Genomic DNA, 26,000 nt, shown 5'->3' with positions numbered 1-26,000 from the left:
CTCTCTCTCTCTCTCTCTCTCTCTCTCTCTCCACATACATTTCAGTCATCCTCTAATTACACATTTGCGTATTGCTTATCAGAAAAACAATGTACTGGAAGATGTCTCGCTTGTCATGCAATTAAAATTACATGTATATGATAACCGATAATCAATTTGTCAACCCAACGACACGAACAAGAGTGAACTATAGAATATTTACATAAAAAAACTAAATAGAAAAGGAAACTAGCACTACAGCTACACTAGAAAAGCTGATAAAAATAAAATGTCTATATATTAAAATTATCGAATGTAATATGTGGCAATAGAGAAGTCTGTTCTGATCGAGCGTCAAGGCTGAACTGAACTAATCAGTCTTACTGGATAAAGTTAAAAAAAAACCCAGACAACGAGTAATCAATATACTTAAGCGGTGTTTACTTGTTCTAATGACGGCTTATAATGAGTAGTTCGTATCTGGAGGTGCAACCCCTTATAAAACTAGTCTTAAACTGTGATAAGAAATAAAATAAAATGAAAAAAATAAATAGAATTATAAAGCAATACAATGTGACATAGGAGTATAGTAAAAACGTGAAGAAAATAATAATTAGGGGGACTAAATAAAAATATTATAAATAATAAAGAATAAATAAATTTTTTTATCAAATTGACAGCTAATGATGATGCAGTTACTAGAAATATACGGCAAAAAGGGAAGTGTAAAACAAACAGAACACTGAGTAATAACTAGGGGATGCTAGGCCACATTCACTCTGGTGAAGTAATTGGGTTTGTTCATGCCATTGGGGCGGAATGACTTCTGTCTATTCAGTCTATCCACAATTTCTCACTGTTTTTTTTTTTATCTCCACATTAGTCAATAGCCACTATTACCATGTATTCCCATTTGTGTCCTGTGAAATTGAAATGCTCGGCAATGGGTTATTTAGTTTAAATGGAAGACCTGTGGTTATTGATCCTTCTACGATACAAGGCCAACTATATAACAAATGTGATGGGACCACTCTGATTCCACGCACAAGTACTCTGAAGTTGAAATAAAAAATATGCTAGAGTTCCTCATTGACAATATCTTCGTGGTCTTTGGTGATCAGGTCTTCCAACAGTCTGTTGGAATTCCCATGGGCACGAATTGTGCTCCTTTGTTAGCTGACCTGTTTTTATATTCATATGAAGCAGGATTTATTCAAAAACTTCTACGTGAGAAGAAAAAATCTCTCGCTGTGACCTTCAATTCGACTTTGAGATACATGTATATCGATGACGTTTTGTCTATTAACAATGATAGCTTTCATTCATATGTCGATTTGATATATCCCTGTGAGCTCGAAATAAAGGACACCACAGAGTCGTCCACTTCTGCTTCATACTTAGATATTTTATTGAAATTAGATATTAACGGCAAACTGACAACTCAACTGTATGAGAAACGGGATGATTTCAGCTTCTCCATCGTCAACTTCCCACATTTATGTAGCAATATTCCATTATCACCTGCATATGGTGTTTATATATCTCGACTGATTCGATATGCAAGAGCTTGTTCTGGGTATAGTCGGTTTTTAAATCGAGGTAAGCTACTGACAAACAAGTTGATGGTACAGGGATTTCAACAGTCTCGATTGAAGTCAGCATTTCGCAAATTCTATGGTCGTTATAACGATCTAGTTCGTCAATACAACCTCGCATTGGGTCAAATGCTGTCTGACGTGTTTCATACCGATTGTTAAGCCGTTCTTGGCACACTGATTTTGACTGCGGACAACTCCGTTTACCTGATCAGGATATGGGGCTCACGGCAGGTGTGACCGGTCAACAGGGGATGCTTACTCCTCCTAGGCACCTGATCCCACCTCTGGTGTGTCCAGGGGTCCGTGTTTGCCCAACTATCTATTTTGTATTGCTTGTAGGAGTTATGAGATTGATCACTGTTCGTTATCTTCACCTTGCATGGGACTCTTTCCAAATACTCAAAGGCGGAAGCGCAGTCGTAGACATATTTAATACAAAAGACCATAAACGACATAACACCACTTGGTAGAATGTAAAACTAATAACTCTTATTCAATCATTGCTTATTTCACAATTGAATCATCTTTTTATTTCACTACCTTCTCCTTCGAATAGCTTTATAAAGAATCTTAATGAATTTTTAAAAAACCTTTTATGGCAGTTTAAGGTTTAGAAACTCAAAAGAAAGCATGAAATGTTGGACTATGTAAATGATGGACTAAAAATGACAGACATAAATAACTACATCGTATAATTAAAATTATCTTGGATGAAAAAAATTATATTCTCAAGACACAAAATGGGAAGTCTTGATAAATATAATTGTCTCCTTAGAAACACTAATTAAAACAGAATCTGATTAAATGTTGTAAAAAATGTGGTAAAAAAGACATTAACAATGCTTTCTGGAAAGATACCATTACTGCATGTCAGATAGTTCAAGATATAATAAAAGTTCAATCCTGGTGTGAATTTTATGAGCCAGCCAATATGGAATAACAACAAAATCAATATTGGAAATAAAACAGTTTTCTATAAAAGTGGTTTAAGGAGTGTACATATAAGATTTACTTGAGGAAGAGGGATCTTTTTATTCTTTAGAAAATTTACAGAAAACTTATAAGATTAAAACATTTTTTTTGAATATATGCTTCCCTCCAAAGTTCTATAAAAACAAGTTGTACCATTCAAAGAATTCGAATGAAAACCAACAATCCCAAACCTATTGTGCCTCTTAATATTAGAATATTTTGTGGAAGTAAAAATGAACAAAACATATTTACAATATTTAATTGTAGAGACCATAGTACCATTAGGAGAAATGAAATGGGGAAAGCTTCTTGAAATTTCAGATTCTCAATGGGAAAATATTTAATCACATCCTTTTCAATGTACAAAAAAATTCTGAATTGCAGTGGTTACAGTTTAGAATTAACAGGTACATTTTAACCAAACATGCATCCTTATTATATTCCACGTGGAGGGTATAATGGTTTTGACCCGTCTGTCAGTCCGTCAGTCCCTTTGTTGTCAGCGCAAGTCCTCTGAGACTGCTCAATAGAATTTCGTGAAACTTCGTAGTTAATAAGGACACACTGTGTAGATGTGCATATTCCCAGGAAATTCTTATCCAATAATTTTTCTGGGAGTTAAGTCCATTTTGAATTTAGAATTTCGAGCCTGTCGGTCCTGTTCTTGTCAGCGCAGCTCCTCTGATACCGCTCAACATAATTTCATGAAACTTTGTAGTTAATAAGGACACTCTGTGTATATCTGCATATTACTAGGAAATTTTTATTCAATAAGTTTTCTGGGAGTTATGCCCCTTTTGATATTAGAATTTCGAGCTCATCTGTCCTATTATTGCAGTAATGCATAGAATCGCCATTCATTATGTGAGGCATTGTCAAGCACTTTTGGAGCGTGGGGTATTTGAGCTTGCTCACTTTTGCTTTTTTCATTTAAAATAGGGAAAGACACACAATTGTGCAAAAATAACGAAGAAACTTCATCTGCTTTGGGATTGTCCAAAAGTACAAGAGCTTCTAAGATCTACCATAACTTTATCTAATGCAAAAGGTATAAATAATACATTAGATTAAAAACTTTTACTTTTGGAATCACTAGTTCTGAAGAAATAAGCATTAGTCTGTTAATTATCAAATTATACATATACAGGAAAAGCTGTCAGCAACAATCCAGGAACTGCTGATATCTTAAAACACATATATAGACGATATCTATATTGCGTGTTTTGATATTTGGTTTATCCAACGAGTTGATATGGAGTATTTATTCGCAAGGCTTGCCGAGCGAATAAATACACCATATCAACGAGTTGGATAAACCAAATATCAAAATACGCAATTATAGATGTTCTATTTATCTCATGCGTCTTCTTTTCACTTAAGTTTGAGATGATCCCCAGTATGGTAGAAACAGCTGATTGAATTTGTTTTGAATCCGTGGCTCAGACGTCGTGCTTAATCTTTCTACTTTGCGCGGGGAAAAATATTGCGCTTATAAACCATTAATATACAGTACAAAAGGGCATTTTTATAAAAGAAACCATGGATGAAAATTGTTTTAGAAGAGATTATAGTTTATATAATTAGTAATAGTTTTGCCATTCCAACAAAGTAACAACTATTGACAGAGTATTTATTTTTTGACGTAGTACTGACCTTCTGATAAAAGTTTGATGTCATCGTCGTTTTGAAATAAACAAATGTAATAACGAATTGAACTAACGATTGATAGAAGTGATATTTTAATGCAGCGTTATTAGAATGTTCAACAGTTTACAATGAAAAGTAGAAGTGTTTGTGCATTTGTATTTTATTTACATTGTTTCTTTGGATCTGAGGGCGAGAAGAAATTCTAAGGCACTTTAAATAGGGCTAACTTAGTAAGTAAAGCTGTTGAGATTTGTTACATTTAATATGCTCCAGAAAAAAGAGACTGTGCTTGTGAATACTTGGTACCGCAGCATGTCGAGGTACTTTCGATTAGGCTTGTCCAGTAGGCGGTCGATTCCTTGTCGATGATAATAGTGTGCACATATCTTTGTTTTCTGATCGTATGTTTTGAGTACTTACAGACCGAGTTGGCATTTTTGTGACCGGTAAGTTGAATTATATGTCAGTGGGGTAAACATCATTTTAATTTTGCTATAAAAGAAATTCTAAATAAATACAGAATAATACGTTTCACGCTTTATTCCATGCATGGATATGCATGAACACAGAAAATATGTCATCCACGCGGGGACAGTGTCAACAGTAGTTCGGACCGGAAGTGCTTTATCAAACGGGCGTGTGATAAAGATAATGCTTTATCTCACTTTCAATATACACCACACGTATGAGATAAAAGTACACTTAAGTATACTGCAACTCAACAGTGCAAAGATAACGAATTTATGAATCAGTGGAATACTTGGGTTTTTTCTCTTGGACAGACTCTGATTGGCAAAAACACATTCATTTTCTATATTTTACAACCTAGTTATGATTGATTTTACCATACTTATATAAGGGGCCTCCGTGACCAAGTGGTTAGTGCATCGTGCTCAAAATCACACGGCCTCTCACCTCTGGTTCGAATCCCACTCGACTAAGTGAGAAAGTTTCCCTGTTTACTTTCGGAAGGTCCGTGGTCTCTTCCCAGGTACATTGTATCTTGGTTCTCTCTTCCACCAATAAAAACTGGGCGCCACCATATTACTGAAAAATTCTTGAGTGTGGCGGAAAACAGCAAAACAATCAATCAATCAATCATACTTATCTACTTGTGAAAGATGAAGATAACGAACAGTGATCAATCTCATAACTCCTACAAGCAATACAAAATAGATAGTTGGGCAATCACAGACCCCTGGATACACCAGAGGTGGGATCAGGTGCCTAGGAGGAGTAAGAATCCCCTGTCGACAGGTCACACCCGCCGTGAGCCCTATGCCCTGATCAGTGTGCCAAGAACGGCCTAACAATCGGTTTTAAACACGTCAGACAGCATTTGACCCATTGATAGGTTGTATTGACGAACTAGATCGTTATAACGACCATAGAATTTGCGAAATGCTGACTTCAATCGAGACTGTTGAAACCCCTGTACTATCAACTTGTTTGTCAGTAGCTTGCCTCGATTTAAAAACTGACTATACCCAGAACAGGCTCTTGCGTATCGAATCAGTTGAGAGATATAAACACCATATGCAGGTGATAATGGAATATTTCTGCATAAATATGGGAAGTTGACGATGGAGAAGCTGAAATCACCCCGTTTGTCATGAAGTTGAGTTGTCAGTTTGCCGTTAATGTCTACTTTTAATAAAATATCTAAGTATGAAGTGGACGACTCTGTGGTGTCTTTTATTTCACTTTTTTAAAATAAATTCTGCTTCATATAAATACAGAAACAGGTTAGCTAACGAAGGATCACAATTCTTGCCCATGGGAATTTCAACAGATTGTTGGAAGACCTGATCACCAAAGACCACGAAGATATTGGCAATGAGGAATTCTAGCATATTTGTTTTCCAACTTCAGAGTACTTGTGCGTAGAATCAGAGTGGTGTTTAACAAAGCAATTTTTTGGATAACTTATCACTAGATATGAATATTTCCTTTTTACATTTTTTGTTGAAGCAACTGTTTATGATGTTAAAAAGTCTAGTCTTTATTTTATCGCGTGGAATGGTCGTTAAAGTGATGAAAAGACATAGGTTTTCATGTTATTGATTTGGGAAAAGTTTTGTGTCTTTAAGTTAATTAAAATTTCTTTAGAATTTTTAGAATCTACATTTGATTAAAACCACTTATGGCATATTTAGTTGCACAGTATTAAAGTATAAAGTTTCTCCTTCACAGCTGTTAATATTATTAGCAAAGATAGGGGCTTGGTAGAGCACTTACTGGATCCAGTAATGTACCTTTGTATGACTATCAGCACAAATGATACGGTACGTGTTTGCCCAACTCTCTATTTTGTATTGCTTATAGGAGTTATGAGATTGATCACGGTACATTATATTTACATTTCATTCAAGAACAACGATTAGATTTGAACATCACAGGGTCGACAGAAATTATTTTTTACTTTTATTGGCATTTAAACTTCTTTTCTAAATTATTGGGATGCAAGTCCTTTGCAAATTTTCATGCACCCGTCGTAAAACAAAAACGTTCCATTTTGTTTATTCCGAATGGTACATAAGTATTCAATTTTTATTCTATCAATTTTCCTTAATACGACGAAAAATGTAATCTTTGTGACGTTTTTCAATTCTTATTATAGAATAATCGTCAATACTATGAGAATCTTTACAGAAATTATAAGCAACAGGCCCGTCAGGGTCATCAGTTTCTCGTCAAATAAATGACAAATTCAAAACATTCGTTTGGTATAAAGATTCCCCAGTTTCTTCCACATCTACAGTTTTCTTGCATGTTTTCAAAATACTCCATAAACTACATTGCTGGATAAAATTTTTGATATGATATTTGCTTCCGTTACAGTCCTCAGATTGATTAGTTTTAATGACGTGTTGACATAAAGTACACGTTTTAGCACCACACGGTTCGCATAAATTTGCTTTTCTAAACAAATATATTATTGTGCTTGTTATGTTCCAGAATGTCTTTTAATTTTGTCTCATCTAAAAACCACTATGGACATATTCCTAAAATCAGTCTTGAGGCGGTCAGAATTTTTGACGGTTTTTAAATTTTTTGTTTTCACCTTTGGTATAACTCTGGTATATCCAGGGGCCGTGTTTGCCCAACTCTCTATTTTGTATTGTTTATAGGAGTTATGAGATTGATCACTGTTCATTATCTTCACTTTTCATTGATATTGGAAAATCCTGTTGCACCCCAAATCGTCACCCGTCCTCGAGAAACACCCATCCTTCCTCATGATTTCTCAATATGTTTGCTTGTTTAACTTGTTGCGCTGTCTCTCGAAATAAGTAAATGAACAAACAAGCAAACAAACACACAAATGAAACCTATGTACTTAGACCCATATAACCTACATACAAAATTTTAGCTCAATTGGTTCACAAACACCAAAGTGGCAGTCGAAAATATTTCGCTATGATTACAGCTCGCAGTGCTTTGAGCTCGCGACCAAGAGATTGCATGTGCTTCATAAACACCAGAGATATTGCACAGCTGCTGACAATTGTGCACAGTTCGCGGAGCTTTAAGCTCTCATTCCAGAATTTTCATCTAGGTGAGGCATGTCAGAGGATCACTTGTAATCTACATAGAAAATTACAAACACCAGAGGTATGGGTGTGGACCGACAGACAAATAGACCAAGTGAGACCTATGTATCCCATATAAGAGGGTGTACAATGAAATAACTTCTGTGTAATCTATCCTTAAAACGTCAATAAAATATTAACGGGTGACGATTTAGGTCGGGCAACGATTTGGGGTGTACAGTAGTACATCCCAAAGCGTCGCCCCTAAATGATAGTGCACCCCGGCGACAATTTCGGATGCCGGGCGACGATTTGGGGTAATACAAGGTGAAGATAACAAACAGTGATCAATCTCATAACTCCTACAAGCAATACAAATTAGATAGTTGGACAAACACGGACCCCTGGACACACCAGAGGTGGGATCAGGTGCCTAGGAGGAGTAAGCATCCCCTGTTGACCGGTCACACCCGCCGTGGGCCCCATATCCTGATCAGGTAAACGGAGTTATCCACAGTCAAAATCAGTGTGCCAAGAACGGCTTAACAATCGGTATGAAACACGTCAGACAGCATTTGACCCAATGCGAGGTTGTATTGACGAAGTAAATCGTTATAACGACCATAGAATTTGCGAAATGCTGACTTCAATCGAGACTGTTGAAATCCCTGTACCATCAACTTGTTTGTCAGTAGCTTACCTCGATTTAAAAACTGACTATACCCAGAACAAGCTCTTGCATATCGAATCAGTTGAAATATATAAACACCATATGCAGGTGATAATGGAATATTGCTACATAAATGTGGGAAGTTGACGATGGAGAAGCTGAAATCATCCCGTTTGTCATACAGTTGAGTAGTTAGTTTGCCGTTAATGTCTACTTTCAATAAAATATCCAAGTATGAAGCAGAAGTGGACGACTCTGTGGTGTCCTTTATTTCGAGCTCACAGGGATATATCAAATCGACATATGAATGAAAGCTATCATTGTTAATAGACAAAACGTCATCGATATATCTAAAAGTCGAACTGAAGGTCACAGCGAGAGATTTTTTCTTCTCACGTAGAAGTTTTTGAATAAATTCTGCTTCATATGAATATAAAAACAGGTCAGCTAACAAAGGAGCACAATTCGTGCCCATGGGAATTCCAACAGACTGTTGGAAGACCTGATCACCAAAGACCACGAAGATATTGTCAATGAGGAACTCTAGCATATTTTTTTATTTCAACTTCAGAGTATTTGTGCGTGGAATCAGAGTGGTGTTTAACAAAGTAAGTTTTTGAATGACTGATCACTAGATGTCATCCCAAATCGTCGCTGGCCACGATTTGGAAATGGGGCGATAGTTTAAGGTGTAACAAGTCCTTTAGAATAGTTTACCACCAAAGGAACACGGTTATCCTACTTCATCTTTCTTTCTGTAGTTTAGGGGATTCGATCGGTTGAGTTTATGTACTTTCTTAAGTTATTTGTGTATGTCTTTATCTAAAGAAATGTGTTTTCCTAAATTATTCTTGATTTTCTTCGTTTTCGTCAGTGTAACATATTCTATGCTCTCGGACCCGAGTTCAAATTGAATAGACATTTCACTCCATCGTCACCAACGTGACGTAGTCCTTGAATGTATATCTTACCATACACAGCGTAGAACAAAGCAATTCTTCTTCTTCGTTGGGGATGACTGAACTGCTATACCCAATGCACTCGCCAATAAACCTGTTCGTATGTCCCAGTGTTCACATTCATCACTTTCACTTTCCACTTCAGTCTATTCAGAATAAAATGAAAACAAAAATGAATTGACAGTGAAAGGATACAAATAATCCCTTTATTTAAATTTTCTAAGTATTTTTTCATTTTCAAAATCTTGTAAATGGGAAAAATGCAGTGGACAATCTAGAATCATTCAATCTTCTTAATTTTGGTTGCAAAATCATAAGAAGTTAAGATAGAAATCTGCATATAAAAACATTCCACTTGAATGAAGTTTCAGCAATCCAGGTGGGTTGCAATTTGCAATATCATTGACAACCCACAATGAACAACAGCTCATAAGTGCTTCTGCAGATTCCCTGAAAGAAGTTGAAAGAATTTGTGTTCAAACCGTTTGTATATGCACTTATATAATAAGATATGTTCAAATCAAAGCAATCAATCAATCAATCAAATCACAGATCCCATTTTAATTGATTGATTGTATCTTGTTTAACGTCTCTATCGAGAATGTTCAATCATATCGAGACGTCCCCTCATTTTGAACCCCAGCACAGATCACCCAGCACAGATCATTGTGGACCACACCTAAAACTGTTGGGTTGGTCGATAGGAAAATTTATGGCAATGGAGGGATTATGCACATTTTGACCTTTACCAACAAGAGACTCATGGGCCACATTGCTCACCAGAGTCACCTTGGCCCTGCTGTGGTGAATTTCAAGATTTGTTTATGAAAATGTTTGACTCCTCAAAGAAACGGTGGAGATAACGAACAGTGACCAATCGCATAAGTCGTATTATAAATACAAAGAGTTGGGCAAAAAACGGACCTGTTGATATACCAGAGGTGGGATAAGGTGCTTAGGAGGAGTAAGCATCCCCTGTTGACTGGTCAAACTCGATGTGGACTCTATATCTTTATCAGGTAAACGGAATAATCCGTATTCAAAATCAGTGTATCTACAATTCGTATCAAACATGTCATACAGTACTTGACAGATTCTATTGGATAACTAGATCATTATAACGACCATAGTATTTGCGAAATGCTGACTTTACTTGAGATTGTTGAAACCCCTATACCATCAAGATGTCGGTCAGTAGCCTTTCTCGATTTAAAACTGACCATCGAGCGTCATGACTAAACTGAACTAATCAGTCCTACGTGGGATCAAATCAAATCTTTTCTATTGCCACATGTTACACTCGATCATTTTGATATGTAGACGTTTTGTTTGTTTTAAGCGGTTGTAGTTTAGTTTTAGTTGCCTTACTTTACTATGTAAATATTCTATCGTCCTGAAGAAAGGATAGGTCCCTCCCAAAAAATTTACAATTCACTGTGTTGTTCGTTAGATGGTCATTTTAGTGCTTTGTATATATATATATATATATATATATATATATATATATATATGTATGTATGTGTGTGTGTGTGTGTGTGTGTTTGTGTGTGTGTGTGTGTGTTTGTGTGTGTGTGTGTGTGTGTATACATATATATATTATAGTTCCAGAGTGGGACCATCCCCTGGTGATCCGGGTTAGAATAGGTCCTCAGTACCCTTGCTGGTCGTAATATACGACTAAATTATGGGGCCTTCGGATGGGACCGTAAAAACTGAGGCCCTGTGTCACAACAGATGTGGTACGATAAAGATCTCTCCTTGCTCAAAGGCCGTAAGCGCCGAACATAGGCGTAAATGTTGCAGCCTTTTACCGGCAAAGGTAACGTCTCCATATGGGTGAACAATTCTGGAGTGGGATATACATGTACAATCAATTAAACCAGAGTGGAACCAACATTATTGTAGTGATTATTGTGCTCATCATTTGAAAGGCTTCTTCAATTTGTTGATATGGTATAAACAATAAATGCATATTGATGAAAAGGGTGTACCAAAATTGTGAATTTCGCATCCCCAGGATTTTGATTCTAAGACGTGTCCAAATTCGTCATATCGTGTTAGTGTTACATATGTCATATTATGTAAAGCCTTTCATAAATATTGGCACTTTCTGGGTAATTTAAGTTTTAGGAACACATCTCCATTTATATTGTAGCTGAATATTAGAATTTAGCTTATATATGTTGAACAGAATTTTTGTAGATGTCATACCCTTGGAGCTAATGATATTTTTAACTAATGCACAGGTGTGCAATAAGGCCTATGGGCCTCTTGTTAATGTGTAATCAACAAAATGACTTTTAGACATATCATCATACAATGTTACGGTAAAATCGTAATGCCTTAACGATACAGCTGCTTTTATAGATGAAATGTTATATCTTTTACCTGTTTACATTTTTTCTTTGGTATTCATCAAATGGGACCTTAAAGAGTGTTCTGTGTGAGGGATCGGAACCCCCTTGGCGCGCAAAATTAGCTGGAATATTGCCAAAACGGCGTTATACCCAAAACAACCAATCGATCCATACACTAAATGAGAAATGAACTTGCTATAGTAAATGCCTCAGGAATGTTTTACACGTCCTGGTGCCAGTTACATGTACAAAACACAGTTTATCTTGTGGGAATTTCATTTTTCCATCTCAGGACAAAGGAGGTACACATCAATTATCTTGTGCCTCAATGACAAGTTCGATAAGCTGAATATATTCAAATGTTAGCTTATCCTGAAAAAGACAGATCGATCGCTACTCTCGTAACCTTTAAACATACTTTTCTTATAGTTTCAAGTTTATAAAAACAAAGATAACTAACTTTTCTTTTAACCTTTGTTCTATTTTAAAGAAATGCAATCAATATTCTTATCATGAAAATGTAAAGATAACGGACAGTGATCAGATTTCGATCTGTTCCAGGTTAACTTTGATTAAAACGTTTTTAAAGCAAACAAGAACGGGTCGTCCTCGAAGCGTATATATATCGAAGTTGAAGATGATCGCAAGTCATTCCGTTCCAGAAATATAATGTGGTCAGTTGTGTGTTTTCTGGCTTTTACGGGTGCCGTCCTTATTCCAAAAGGCTGCAAGAATGTCACAGTATGTGATCAGCTGCAGTGGTCAGAATGGACAACATGCAGTCAGTCATGTGGCGGAGGGTCACAGACCAGGAAGCGAGATATCTGTGGTTTACCTGAATGGGGCGAAGAGGAAGTAGAGGATCGTTGTTGGAAACCATTGCGAATAGAACACAGATTTTGCAATACGGAGTGTCTTAACGACGGCATGTACGTTGGTGATGTCTGTACATGCAAACCAGGAAAGACCGGTATATGCTGTGAAAATGGTAAGCATAATACATTTACATTCAAACAAAACATCAAAAGAATCTTAACATTCTCACACAGGAAGACAGCTTGGAAATGTATACTAGTACTTATAGTTATAGTGACCTTTGTTAGTTTACAATACATATCACTTCAACAAAAAATAATTTGCTAGGATACATGTATATCATACATTATTATTTACATCTGCGACCAAAAACGAAGTTAAAGAAAGAAACTAGTCACGTCCTCTTTAAACAAAATAAGAATTCAAGCGTCGCAGCGATATCAAGCGCACGCATAACCACCTGTAAAACTGGCGACATCTATCAGAGTGAAATCGGAAAATGTTTCCTGTTGGTATGAAACACGTCAGAAGCATTTGACCCAATGATATATTGTATTGGCAAATTAGATCGTTATCACGTACATTGGATTTGAGAGTTCTGTCATCAAATGAAAGAACGAATTTCTCTGAGTTTTAGACCTTTCAAAATAAGTGAGAAATGATTTCATGTTCTCATTTTCAACTATATCGATATCACTAATTGTCATATATTTACAGTGATTTTCTTTTGTTGTTCAGGAATTGTATCTGGTTATCATCAACAAGGTCTTGTTATCGCATATGTGATAAAACGAGCTCCCCCACCTTGTTACCGCATGGGCGGTACTAACATCAGAATTACACAATAGAAACAAGACAGGGATAATCAGTTTTCGTGAAGTTACTTTTGCTGTTTCACGGGTTGTGCGCCGATCGATGTCGGGGGCATTGAAACAGACGAGAAGTGTTATGTAACAAATATATGTATACACATACCTGTGACCGTTTTTGCAGTCAGTAATGATAAATAGTCAGAAATGTTAAATAGCTCTCTCTCTCTCTCTCTCTCTCTCTCTCTCTCTCTCTCTCTCTCTCTCTCTCTCTCTCTCATTTTATAAAGAGTTTGTTAATGCAAGTCATTAACCCTATTCCTACTTTAATATTTGTGTTATGTATGCTTTCTTAAAACATTTGTACAAATACATGTGTAGAATTAAATTCCTGAAAATTCATTTATGAAGCCACCAATATGTGATTGATACTGACAGGGATAATCAATTTTCGTTAAGTTAGTTTTGCTGTTTTACGGGTAAAGCGTATTAAATTTTATATACACATGCATCGTCCGACGATGGTATTATTAGATACCTAGTCATCTAGTGACCTGGTACGGGATGATACCAGGTCACTAAGTTCTATACCGGGCGAGACGTAGCCGAGCCCGGTATAAAACTTAGTGACCTGGTGTCATCCCGTACCAGGTCACTAGATGGCTAGGTAACGCATTTACCCCACCGATGACTTATTATGATAATATGCATGAGGTTATTGCGTACCAGAACTACAGACAACACCGTATTATAAATGTTCCTAGTTCAAAGACTACTGTATTTAAACAAACTTTTGCTTGGACAAACATACCATTATACGTATACATCATACCAGTATACGTATACATAATACCATTATATGTATACATCAGCGCAAATATACCCAGTGTGATTATCAGTAATGACTTCTTTTTTTCGATCTCGTCTGCTGCCAAACTTGCACACCGTTTGACCGCCATTGTTGTTGACAAATGCAACAAGAAAGATAACTCGCAAGGAAACCTGGTATAAATTTTGACGGTGACATGGGATAGAATATCCCACGTCTTCACGTAACCGTAATGAGCCAATCACTATTCAGGATCTCCCAACTAACTTGTCAAAGGTGGGGTAAATGGCAATCTACCATTGTATTGAATGTATGGTTCAATAAATGTAAAATGAGAAGCTTTTGAAATATGTGACATGTCGGTTATATTCTAGCATCCTCGTAAAATTCACATTATCAAAGAGATTGGCGGCCCTTCTCTCACTCATGTGCTCCGATAATGTGAATATTACTCGGATGCTAGAAGATAACCATTACTAATGACATGTCCAGTTGAAGACGAAGAACAATAATACATATGTGGATTATCTATAAAACGGTCTATATATATAGGCACTGCAAAGTTTGTAATTAAGAAGTTTGGATGCAATAGTAGAAGTATATTTGCAGGAAATACAGTGTGTAGACTAAACGTTTTTATGATGAAAAATGTTGCTTATGCAGATTCACGTTTGTTCAAATCATGGCCCCGGGTGTAGGATGGGGCCACAATTGGGGATCAAAGTTTTACATACAAATATATAGGAAAAATCTTCTCAAGAACCACTGAGCCAGAAAAGCTGACATTTACACGAAAGCTTCCTGACATAATGCATATTCAAGTTTGTTAAAATCATGGCCCCCGGGAGTTGATTGATTGATTGTATCTTGCTTAACGTCTCGCTCGAGAATTTTTAACTCATATGGAGACGTCACCAAGACTAGTAACTTCAAAGTTAGACCTTTGCTCGGTGATTACGGCCATTGAGCAGTGTGGGATCTTTAGCATGCCACACCTAATTGGATGGGGCCACAATAAGGGATCAAATTTTTACATACAAATATATAGGGAAAATCTTTAAAAATCTTCTCAAGAACCGCTGAGCCAGAAAATCTGATATTTACATGAAAGCTTCCCGATATTGTGCAAATTCAAATTTATTAAAATCATGGCCCCTGGAGGTAAGATGAGGCACCAGTAGGGGATCAATTTTTACATACAGATATATAAGGAAAATGATTAAAAATCTTCTGAAAAATCACTGGGCCAGAAAAGTTTACATTCACATGAGAGCTTCCTGACCTAGTCCAGATTCAATTTTGAAAAAATTCGTGGCCCCCGGGAGTAGGTTGGGGTCACAATAGGGATCATAGTTTTACATGCGAATATATAGGAAAGATCTTTAGATATGAGCCAAGGTGACTCAGGTGAGCGTTGTCGCCCACGGGCCTCTGGTTTTTCAGATAGAAGCGGGTTAGGGTACATTTTGGGGGGATCAAATGGGGGTGGGGTTTTAAATTGAACTCTATGGGGAAAAATTATTCCAAATTTCAACAGATATAACTTGACAAATATGATAAAAAAAAGTCCCGGGGTCTTCAGAAATGAATAGAGAATGACAGGCCTACAAATCAGTATCAAAGTCAAGTAACTCCAGTGACCTTGACCTCTGACCATGAACATAAAAACTGTTTTACCTTTAAAAGCAGGACTAATAGCGACATGGAATCTTCAGAAATGGCAGGAGAATGACAGGACTTACAAACTAGTATCAAAGTCAAGTGACTCCAGTGATCTTGACCTTTGAACATAAAACTGGTATTACTTAAGAACCAGGTCTGATAGAAACATGGGTCCTTCTGAAACGATGAAAGGATGAGATCTACAAATTAACATACAAACTCGTATATATTAAAAATTGGAATTGATAAGAAGAATGATAAGAAGATGATAGAATCTACAAATTAGTATCAAGGTCAAATGACTATAGTGACCTTCACATCTGACCTTAGAACATAAAATTGGTATTACTTAAGGACCAGGTCTGATAGAGATATGGGATCTTCAGAAATGATGAAAGGATGATGACATACACAAAACGGTATCAATGTCAAATGATCTAGTGACCTTGACCTCTGTCATAAGTCTGGTATAACTTTAGAACTGGACATGGAATCTTCAGAAATAATAAAAGTGTGTAGTGACCTACAAAGTAGGATCTGTATTGACCTTGATTATAAAAATTTGTATAACTTTAGAACCAAGATTGATAAAGACATGGGGTCATAAAAATGACAAGAGGATGTTGGGACCTACACACTAGGATCAAGGTCAAATGAAAAACAGGGAATTTTTTAACAACTCAAAGCCTTCGGGATGTAGATCTTTCAAATGAAGTTAAAACTGGCATGGACTTTGTCAAGGAAGGAAAATAGTAGTGCTCAGAAAAAAAAACACCTTTATACAGACAGTACTTTATTTGAGAGACTTTATAATCGGTAGTTTATAATCATATCTTGTTTATCATAACAGTTACTGTTATATATAATCACATGTATAAACACAAATAAGTTTTTATTTTAGTTGAACATCTTTTGTGATGACACAAATCTCGAAAGTACATGTAAAACTGTCCAATATGTTAAGTTTTTCTGTCTGTCATATATACAGTGCATTGTGTTTTCGATTATTGCGTTTGAGGAATTGTTAGCTGACCTGTTTCTATATTCATATGAAGCAGAATTTATTCAAAAACTGATACGCGAGAAGAAATCTCTTGCTGTGACCTTCAATTCGAAATTTAGATATATCGACGGTGTTTTGTTTATTAACAATGATAACTTTCATTCATAATTATGTCGATTCGATATATCCCTGTGAGCTCGAAATAAAAAACAAACACCCCATAGTCGTCCACTTCTACTTCATACTTAGATATTTTATTGAAAGTAGATATTAACGGCAAACTGACAACTCAACTGTATGACAAACGGGATGAGTTCAGCTTCTCCGTCGTCAATTTCCCATATTTATGTAGCAATCTTCCATTATTACCTGCATATGGTGTTTATATCTCTCAACTGATTCGATACGCAAGAGCTTGTTCTGCGTATAGTCAGTTTTTAAATCGAGGCAAGCTATTGACAAACAATTTGATGGTACAGGGGTTTCAACAGTCTCGATTAAAGTCAGCATTTCGCAAATTATATGGTCCATATAACGATCTAGTTCGCCAATACAACCTATCATTGTGTAAAATGCTGTATGACGTGTTACATACCGATATTTAGGCACACTTCTTGGCACACTGATTTTGACTACGGATAACTCCGTTTACCTGATCAGGATATAGGGCTCACGACGGGTGTGACCGGTCGACAGGGGATGCTTACTCCTCCTAGGTACCTGATTCCACCTCTGGTGTGTCAAGGGGTCCGTGTTTGCTCTACTATCTATTTTGTATTGCTTATAGGAGTTATGATATTGATCACTGTTCTTTATCTTCACCTTTCACGAGAAGAAACGACATATATTCGTAATTTTGCCATTAATTTGTCGCACTGGACAAGCACTACCATTATTTATTCATGGCCATCTATACGACATGACAGATTACAGTGGCATTCGAAAATTATTATCCAATTTTCAATACAGAGAGAGAGAGAGAGAGAGAGAGAGAGAGAGAGAGAGAGAGAGAGAGAGAGAGAGAGAGACCATTTATGTTACGTAAGAAACATTTAATTGGAGCTCCAAGTGACTTCCTAATAATCAAGTTTGATTTACTGGTATCAATAAATGTAACATAAGAAATACACGCATTTTTTTTTAAATGCTCTTAAATTCATTTGAATTAGATTCAATTCATGTGCGCAACAATTCAAACACGCATTGAAAAGTCCTTCCGCTATGCAATATTATTTAATAGTGATTGTCTGCGCTTGCGCGGGGTATTTATCTAGTATATAGCACATGCCAATCATTAAACAAACGGCTATAAAGGTAAATCTTCACTTGATGTAATGAAACTTTGTAGAAGGCCTAATGTCGTTGGGGAGCCTTGCAAAATCAAAAGAAAAGGCGTCTTTATTCCTCCGGGAAAGTGGAAGTCGATCAAAGAGGGATGACCACATTGACGAGGAATGTCGTGAAACAGGCTCTTGTACTTTTGAGGAAGTGAACGAATGGATCCATTACCGTCACATCCACAAAAGTGTGGTAAGTCTGGTTTTCAAACAATAAAATACAATTACGGTATTGTTTATTTTTTCTTTCTTAAATTTCTTAGCAAACAATTCCAAAAATATGTAATAATAAAGCAATGATTGGATTTTTTGGTACAAAAATATGATTAAATCAGTAGAAAAAAGAATATTTAAATTTCACATGGAAATATGATTACTGTAAACGTATATATTTAAGTGTTAACAACAGCTTTGCATTTTTGTGCTGAACTCTTTCATTTGTACACCGGTAATACATTATAATACAACTCATTCTATATAAAATAAACCTGAAGTAAGTCAATGAGAAAATATGTAATTAGATAGGTTACATGAAAAATATGTTTTGGTTCCAACTAACAAAGCTTGTATCAACATTGTCTTTATTTGTAAGACTCATTATTACAACTGTATTTTAAACGAACTTGGCATTAATTCCACTTTTGGTAATCGTACTTATACTCCAACTGCCCTTTCAAACGATGAAATTCTTCAAAACCATGTTTCGGTTTTATACACATTTAATATTCCAGTCAATGGGTCAGATGGATATGAGCTACCGTACCTATACTGGATTCCTAAACTTCGTAAAAACCCTTACAAACTAAGATACATTGCTGGATCCACTAAGTGTTCTACCAGGCTCCTAGAGTGGTGTAAATCAAATATGGATTCTAAAAAAGTCCTAAAGAACTTTTGGTAAACTTAACATCGCAAAACTTCTCAAATCGACAACATCAAAACCTGACTTTTCAACACTTTACACGGCCATTCTTCACGATAAATTAAAGACTATCCTTTTTTTTCATTATAGACCGTTGATTCCTCAACAAAAATAAAAATCGCAAATATTCATATCTCGTGATCAGTCATCCAAAAACTTATTTTTCCAAACACCACTCTGCTTCCACGAAAAAGTACTCTGAAGTTGAAATAAAAGAGTCCTCATTGACAATATCTATCTTCGTGGTCTTTGGTATCCGTGGGGATCCGGGTTAGAATAGGTCCTCAGTACCCCTTGCTTGTCGTAGAAGGCGACTGAATGAGGCAGTTCTTCGGATGAGACATAAAAAACCGAGGTCCTGTGTCACAGCAGGTGTGATATGATAAAGATACCTCCATGTTCAAAGGCCATAAGCGCCGAGCATAGGCCTAAATTTTTGCAGCCCTTCACCGACAGTGGTGACGTCTCCATATGAGTGAAATATGTGGGATCAGGTGCCTAGGAGGAGTAAGTATCCCATGTCGACCTGTCACACCCGCCGTGAGCCCTATATCCTGATCAGGTAAACGGAGTTATCCGTATTCAAAATCAATGTGCCAATCCTCATGAAATTAAATTATTCTATGCCATTTTATATCTTATGTGGTCATTCCTGAAAACAAATTGATAATGAACCACACTGTGATACTTTCCCCAAAGACCTAAAGCATCTGATCAATGTTGATAACTCAGTGATAAGAAATGACTAAGTGTTTACAAATTGGGGATTTTTTTTTCTTGTTATTGTGATATTTCCTATTCGATATGTGCGTGCATATGTATATATCTGTGTTTTCAGTAGGTGCAAGAAATAATCTGTCCACTTTTGATAAGCATTCTGATCACTTTTGCTATGGGTTACTCCATGTGTTCATGAAACGTAAAGATAAAGAAGAGTGATCAATGTCATAAATCCCACAAAGAGCACACAATTAAGAACAAGGTAAACACGGACTCCTGGACACGCCAGAGGTGGTATCAAGTGTCCAGGAGGAGTAAGCATCCCCTTTTCATTATACTTATGGTAAATGCATGAGGGATCAATATTTCTACAATTTCATATCCGTCAAATGTTTGAAAGTAAATATTGAATGCATCCCAGTCATGTCGTGCTCAAAAATAGAATTTTCCCAACATGTACACACTGTAATTTTAGTGATTAATTTAGCAATTGTACAGGGTTTCATAAGAACATGAAATATTTAATTATGACTTTAATTCTGGGGCAAGTTATACGAGTATAACCTGGTTTGAGTCAGTTTACGCTTTTTATAATCCGCGAACCTGGTTTGGGCAAGTTTACGCTTTATAATCTGTGAAGCGAATTATAAAAAAGCGTAAACTGACCCAAACCAGGTTATACTCGTATAACTTGCCCCAGAATTAAAGTCATTCCTTATAATTTAATGAAAGAGACAAAAATCCTAACCTTGGTTTATCAAAATGTACATACACTTGGGAAAATATAAGTCAACTGAGCCGCGCAATGATTCACTTAGCAACAATGACAAAGAGTCTAGCTATGAAGGTCGCCATCTTTAATCTTAGTTCTACGGAGCCTAGTCTTTTTATCAAAATAGTATATCGAAGGTGAAGTTTGTCGTGATAGAAAATGTGTGTAGATTATGCATGCAATGCGTATTTCCCTACCCTTTAGATATAGAGATCGACTTTGAAGTCGCTCATCTCCGACAGATTGAGAAAATACAGGAAATTGCATTGTTTAGACCTACTCAAATTAAATCTTAAAATATCAGAAAATGCAATAATTTGCTGCTTTTACATGTAACTATGTGAAAACTTCTACTACATGAAAACTTACCCTTGTAAACAACGTTGTCACTAACAGTAAATCCGACACAAGAAAATATGTAAGCAAGTGACAAATCGCCATACACATGTCAATGTGTCTGACGTCATGTGATAAAATGTCACGTATGTATTTTGTTTGCTTTGTTGAAAGACGAATCAAGCACTGAAACACCCCCCCTTTCCCCATTGAGAAATGTATTTCAAAATGAACAGGGTAACGCTTAGTTGGCAAATCATTAATTCGAATATAATATCTTTGTTTTAATCTATTATTCGACCATACATACAGAAAAAGATGTCTTACAACAGTGATTTTCGTACAAGTAGATGCTAATATTGACAACAATATCTGTATCAAACCAAAGAAACTTATTGTACACGTTGACTTTCTATTCCATATAAGGCTGAAAACAGTGCTGCGATGTAAATTTAGAGAGAGAGAAAAAAATAGTTCCGACATCTGGTTGTCAAGGGGTGTCCCCATACCAAAGCCGTTGACCAAACCAGGTTATACAAAAATAAACTGCGTTCCTCAATTGTAATTTGACCAATCAGAGACAAGGATACAATAAGGATTAAATTATTGCGGACATAATTACATGTAGGTGTTACGGGCATATGCGAAAACAAGTTAAAAGACATATTTAGCCCCTTGTCAGCTACATGTATTAGCTTTTATTGAACTTAACAGTGTCAGTGGATGAAAGACAGGCGATGCAGTGAAAAAGGATGTGGATCAGGATACCTCTGTTATACGACCAATGCTGATTGTTCCAATTTAAGTCATTACCAAGTGGGGTGTTCAGGTAAGGACAAAAAGTAATGAGACACATTGTTATAGCAATCATATCTACCAAAAATTATATCCTAATTATTACATTTCTTATAGATATCAACGAATGTAACAGTAACCCATGTATGCACGGTGGAACATGTCACAATTTAGGGAATAGGTTTACGTGTTCTTGTCCGGATGGGTATCACGGAACACGATGCGAATACGGTAAATATGCATGCTCAGTTTAATTATAGAAATTGATGTTTGATATTTTTATGGGCATATTAATTTGCATATTATTTTTATGCATGTTGTTCATGATTTTTATACATGTAGTTCATGATGAAAAACATCCCGTGGGAATCCAGGTTAGAATAGGTCTTCAGTACCCCCTTGCTTGTTGTAAGAGGCGACTAAATGGGGCGGTCCTTCGGATGAGACCGTAAAAACCGAGGTCCCGTGTCACAGCAGGTGTGGCACGATAAAGATCCCTTCCTGCTCTATGGCCATAAGCGCCGAGGATAGGCCTAAATTTTGCAGCCCATCACCGGCAGTGGTGACGTCTCCATATGAGTGAAAGATTTTCGAGAGGGACGTTAAACAATATTTAATCAATCATGATGAAAAAGTGAAGATAACGAACAGTGATCAATCTCATTATTACTATAAGGAATATAACATTAACTGTTGTGCAAACACGGAACCCTAGTTTTACCAGAGGTGGGATCAGGAACCTAGGAATAGTTAACACCGCCTGTCGAGCATTCAAACCCGCCATGAGCCCTATGTCTTGATCGGGTAAATGGTAGTCAGAATCAGTGCGTAACGAATGGTCTAACAATTGATATGAAACACGTGAGACAGCATTTGATTTAAAAACAGGTTTTAATGGCAAACTCGATCTTTATCATCACCATTGGGTTTGTGAAATTCTAACTTCAAACGAGACTTTTGGAATCCCTGTAACATCAACTTGTGTGTCAGCAGCCTGCCTCGATTTAAAAAATGATCATACGCAAAACAAGCTCTTATGGATTGAATCAGTTGAGAGACATGAACACCATAAAAAGGTGATCATGGAATATTACTGTATAGATATGGGAAGTTGAAGATAAAAGTTTATATATCATTTACATTGCATTACAAATATAAGATAGGTTTACGGCTGGTGTGACTGGTCAACAGGGGATGCTTACTCCTCCTAGACACCTGATTCCACCTCTGGTGTCTAGGGGTCTGTGTGTGCCCAACTCTCTATTTTGTATTGCTTATGAGAGTTATGAGATTGATTACGTTTCGTTATATTCACCTTTCATGCTGATTGTACACTTATTATATTATAGATATCAACGAATGTAACAGTAACCCATGTATGCACGGAGGAAGATGTCACAATTTACTAAATAGGTTCACGTGTTCTTGTCCGGATGGGTATCATGGAACACGATGCGAATACGGTAAATATTTGAGATCAATTTAATTACACAAATTGACGTTTTGAGATTTTTATGGGGATGCAGACTAATATTGCATGCCGACGTAAAGTGTGCATTCTGACGTCACATTTAGCTTCGATGTTTTTACTTTCAAACCAAACATTTATAATCAAGAACAATACTTAAAAAGACTGGTTCACGTCTTTTAGAAAAAAATCTTCATTTTTGATGTTAAAAATTAAATACATCCCTCATTTAATTTTAATAACCAAAATGTGAACTTTCTGACTGAAAGGATAAGAGAAATATTTAACTTTAATTCTGTGTTATGCAAACAAAGACTCGAGTGTTTTTATATATTCAAACTAATCAATGAAATGTTAATTTTGTAATTTAAATCGTCTTAATTTTGTACAGTCACAAATTTTAACTTCTCAATGACACATTTTACCTGAAGTATACTTGAATTGTGATACATATAATAAACTTAGATCGATATCCATTTATTTCGAAACCTTCGCAAACAATAACACACCTGAATGTTTTTCTTCCCTCAAAACAAATGATAAATTCTCTATAATGAACTTCTGACATGCATACAGTTAGTATAACATTTATGTTTTGTGAAACCTTCATCATTTAAAGTAAAAAAAAATATTGGGGGGGGGGGGGGGGAGAATCGTGAATTAGTCCATTAAAAAGACAGCGAAAATAGACAAAATTGTAGATTTTCATCATTCAAAGTAAAAAACATTTTGGGGGAAATCGTGAATCAGTCCCTTAGGAAGACAGCTAAAATAAACAAAATTATCTACCAAATTTAAATTGGTAAAAAAGTAAGCTTATATGATATCGTATAATTTGATTTAAAGAAGCTCATGAGCTCGTTCATCTACTTAGTTATATTACTGTTTGTCTGTTCAGTGATTTGCTAATAACTGTTAAATAATTATTATACCATACATTTTGAACTAATTCGATATTTGAATTACGAATCGCACTCTAGAATCTCGTATATTTGACATTCAAAATTAAAATACCAATAACTGTTGAAACAACTGAGTAAAATATTGGCGTCGCCCATATTGATCACAAAATTGCAGTAGATAGATGTAGGGATTATCTCTTTTCATTTGCTGATTTTGACTTCTCTTTTTCCCCTTCTTTTATACATACGTACGCCTTCGGCTCGTCCGAGCTTCACTCAATATAACATTTTTTTAAATAGATATAAACGAATGTAACAGTAGCCCATGCATGCACGGAGGAACATGCCACAATTTAGTGAATAGGTTTACGTGTTCTTGTCCGGATGGGTATAATGGAGCACGGTGCGAATACGGTAAATATACGTGATTGATTTAATTGCAGAAATATTCTTTTTTTATTTACATTACAAAAATGATATATTAATTATTACATTTTATAGATATAAACGAATGTAACAGTAGCCCATGTATGCACGGAGGAACATGCCATAATTTTGTGAATAGGTTTACGTGTTCTTGTCCTGATGGATATAATGGAGCACGATGCGAATATGGTAAATAAATTGCAGAAAGTGGTGTTTGACTATTTTTATGAGCATATAATATTAATAGAATACCTCATTAATATGAGTGTGGGTTAAGGATATTCCACTGAGGGGGCAAGATTCGCAGTCTAGGACAAGACTTTGATGAATCCTAGACAGCGAATCTTGTTCCAGAGGTGGAATTTCCCTATCTCTCCCGAGTATATTATGAAGGATTTTTTTTTTCACAATTTACCCAGTTTAGTGCATAAATTCAAGAACTTCGAGAAATTTCAAAATTATCAAAATCCTCATTTCAACTTCAATACAAAAACTAATTAGACAGCGAGAAAGAGCAATACCCGATAAAGGTTTACACTAAAGGTGTAAACTAAAAAAAACCAAGGCTGTCTACCAGAAAGCTATATCAAAATGAAATTTAAAGAAAACTTTACAAAATACTTCACTTCACCATGTAACCTTAATCGGAGCAAATCTATGACGTCACAATCAAATGACGTCGCAGCAGTGTGAGACAGAAAAATCTAACATGGCTATCTCACATGGGTAAAGCTGATCCCACACTGGTGATAATGTGAGAACAGATTGATATTCGTAATTCTAATTTGTATTTTATTTTTCATAGTTGATGATATTATTTACATTAGATTATAAAATATGATACTAATCATTACATTTATTATAGATATAAACGAATGTAGCAGTAACCCATGCATGCACGGAGGAACATGCCACAATTTAGTGAATAGGTTTACATGTTCTTGTCCGGATGGATATAATGGTGCACGATGTGAATACGGTAAATATACGTGATCAATTTGATTTCAGAAATATCCTTTTTGATGTTTTTATGAGCATATAATCTAACATTAATGTTCGCAATTCTAATTTTTATCGTGTATAGTACATGATATTATTTACATCACATTACAAAATTGAGGTATTAATTATTACATTTTTATAGATATAAACGAATGTAGCAGTAACCCATGTATGCATGGAGGAACATGCCACAATTTAGTGAATAGGTTTACGTGTTCTTGTCCGGATGAGTATTATGGAACACGATGCGAATACGGTAAATATGCACAATCAGTTTAATGACACAAATTGTCATTTTATATTTTTATGAGCAGATAATCTTTTATTTTTATTTTTAACTTTAATTCTGATTCTGTATTTCTTTTTTATAATCAATTGTGTTATCTACCGTACATTAAAATGATTTCGAAGTTCTCGATGACAAGATGCTTGCAAATATCGAATAAATATCCACATTGTTTGTATTACAGAATGCTTAAATCAATA

The 26,000-nt window shown here is 35.8% G+C and overlaps 1 protein-coding gene across 2 annotated transcripts in view; it reads left to right on the top strand.

Annotated features, from left to right (window-relative positions):
• Positions 1-12,290: 12,290 nt before the first annotated feature.
• LOC130046342 (neurogenic locus notch homolog protein 1-like) overlaps positions 12,291-26,000 on the top strand; it is a 28,559-nt gene continuing 14,849 nt past the window's right edge. Inside the window, exons 1-9 of one of the 2 annotated variants that reach the window (XM_056167193.1) lie at positions 12,291-12,703; positions 18,183-18,364; positions 21,636-21,750; positions 21,834-21,947; positions 23,066-23,179; positions 24,387-24,500; positions 24,588-24,701; positions 25,378-25,491; positions 25,657-25,770. In XM_056167193.1, the coding sequence (XP_056023168.1) occupies positions 12,385-12,703; positions 18,183-18,364; positions 21,636-21,750; positions 21,834-21,947; positions 23,066-23,179; positions 24,387-24,500; positions 24,588-24,701; positions 25,378-25,491; positions 25,657-25,770 (1,300 nt within the window). In that variant the 5' untranslated portion in view covers positions 12,291-12,384. The remainder of the gene's footprint in view (positions 12,704-18,182; positions 18,365-21,635; positions 21,751-21,833; positions 21,948-23,065; positions 23,180-24,386; positions 24,501-24,587; positions 24,702-25,377; positions 25,492-25,656; positions 25,771-26,000) is intronic. The other variant, XM_056167194.1, reaches the window with a different exon arrangement.

The sequence above is a fragment of the Ostrea edulis genome, chromosome 5 (assembly GCF_947568905.1).
Source record: "Ostrea edulis chromosome 5, xbOstEdul1.1, whole genome shotgun sequence".
In the NCBI taxonomy this organism is placed as follows: Eukaryota; Metazoa; Mollusca; class Bivalvia; order Ostreida; family Ostreidae; genus Ostrea; species Ostrea edulis.
The sequence above is the reverse complement of the archived record's forward strand: the minus strand, read 5'-3'. Positions and strand labels throughout refer to the sequence as shown.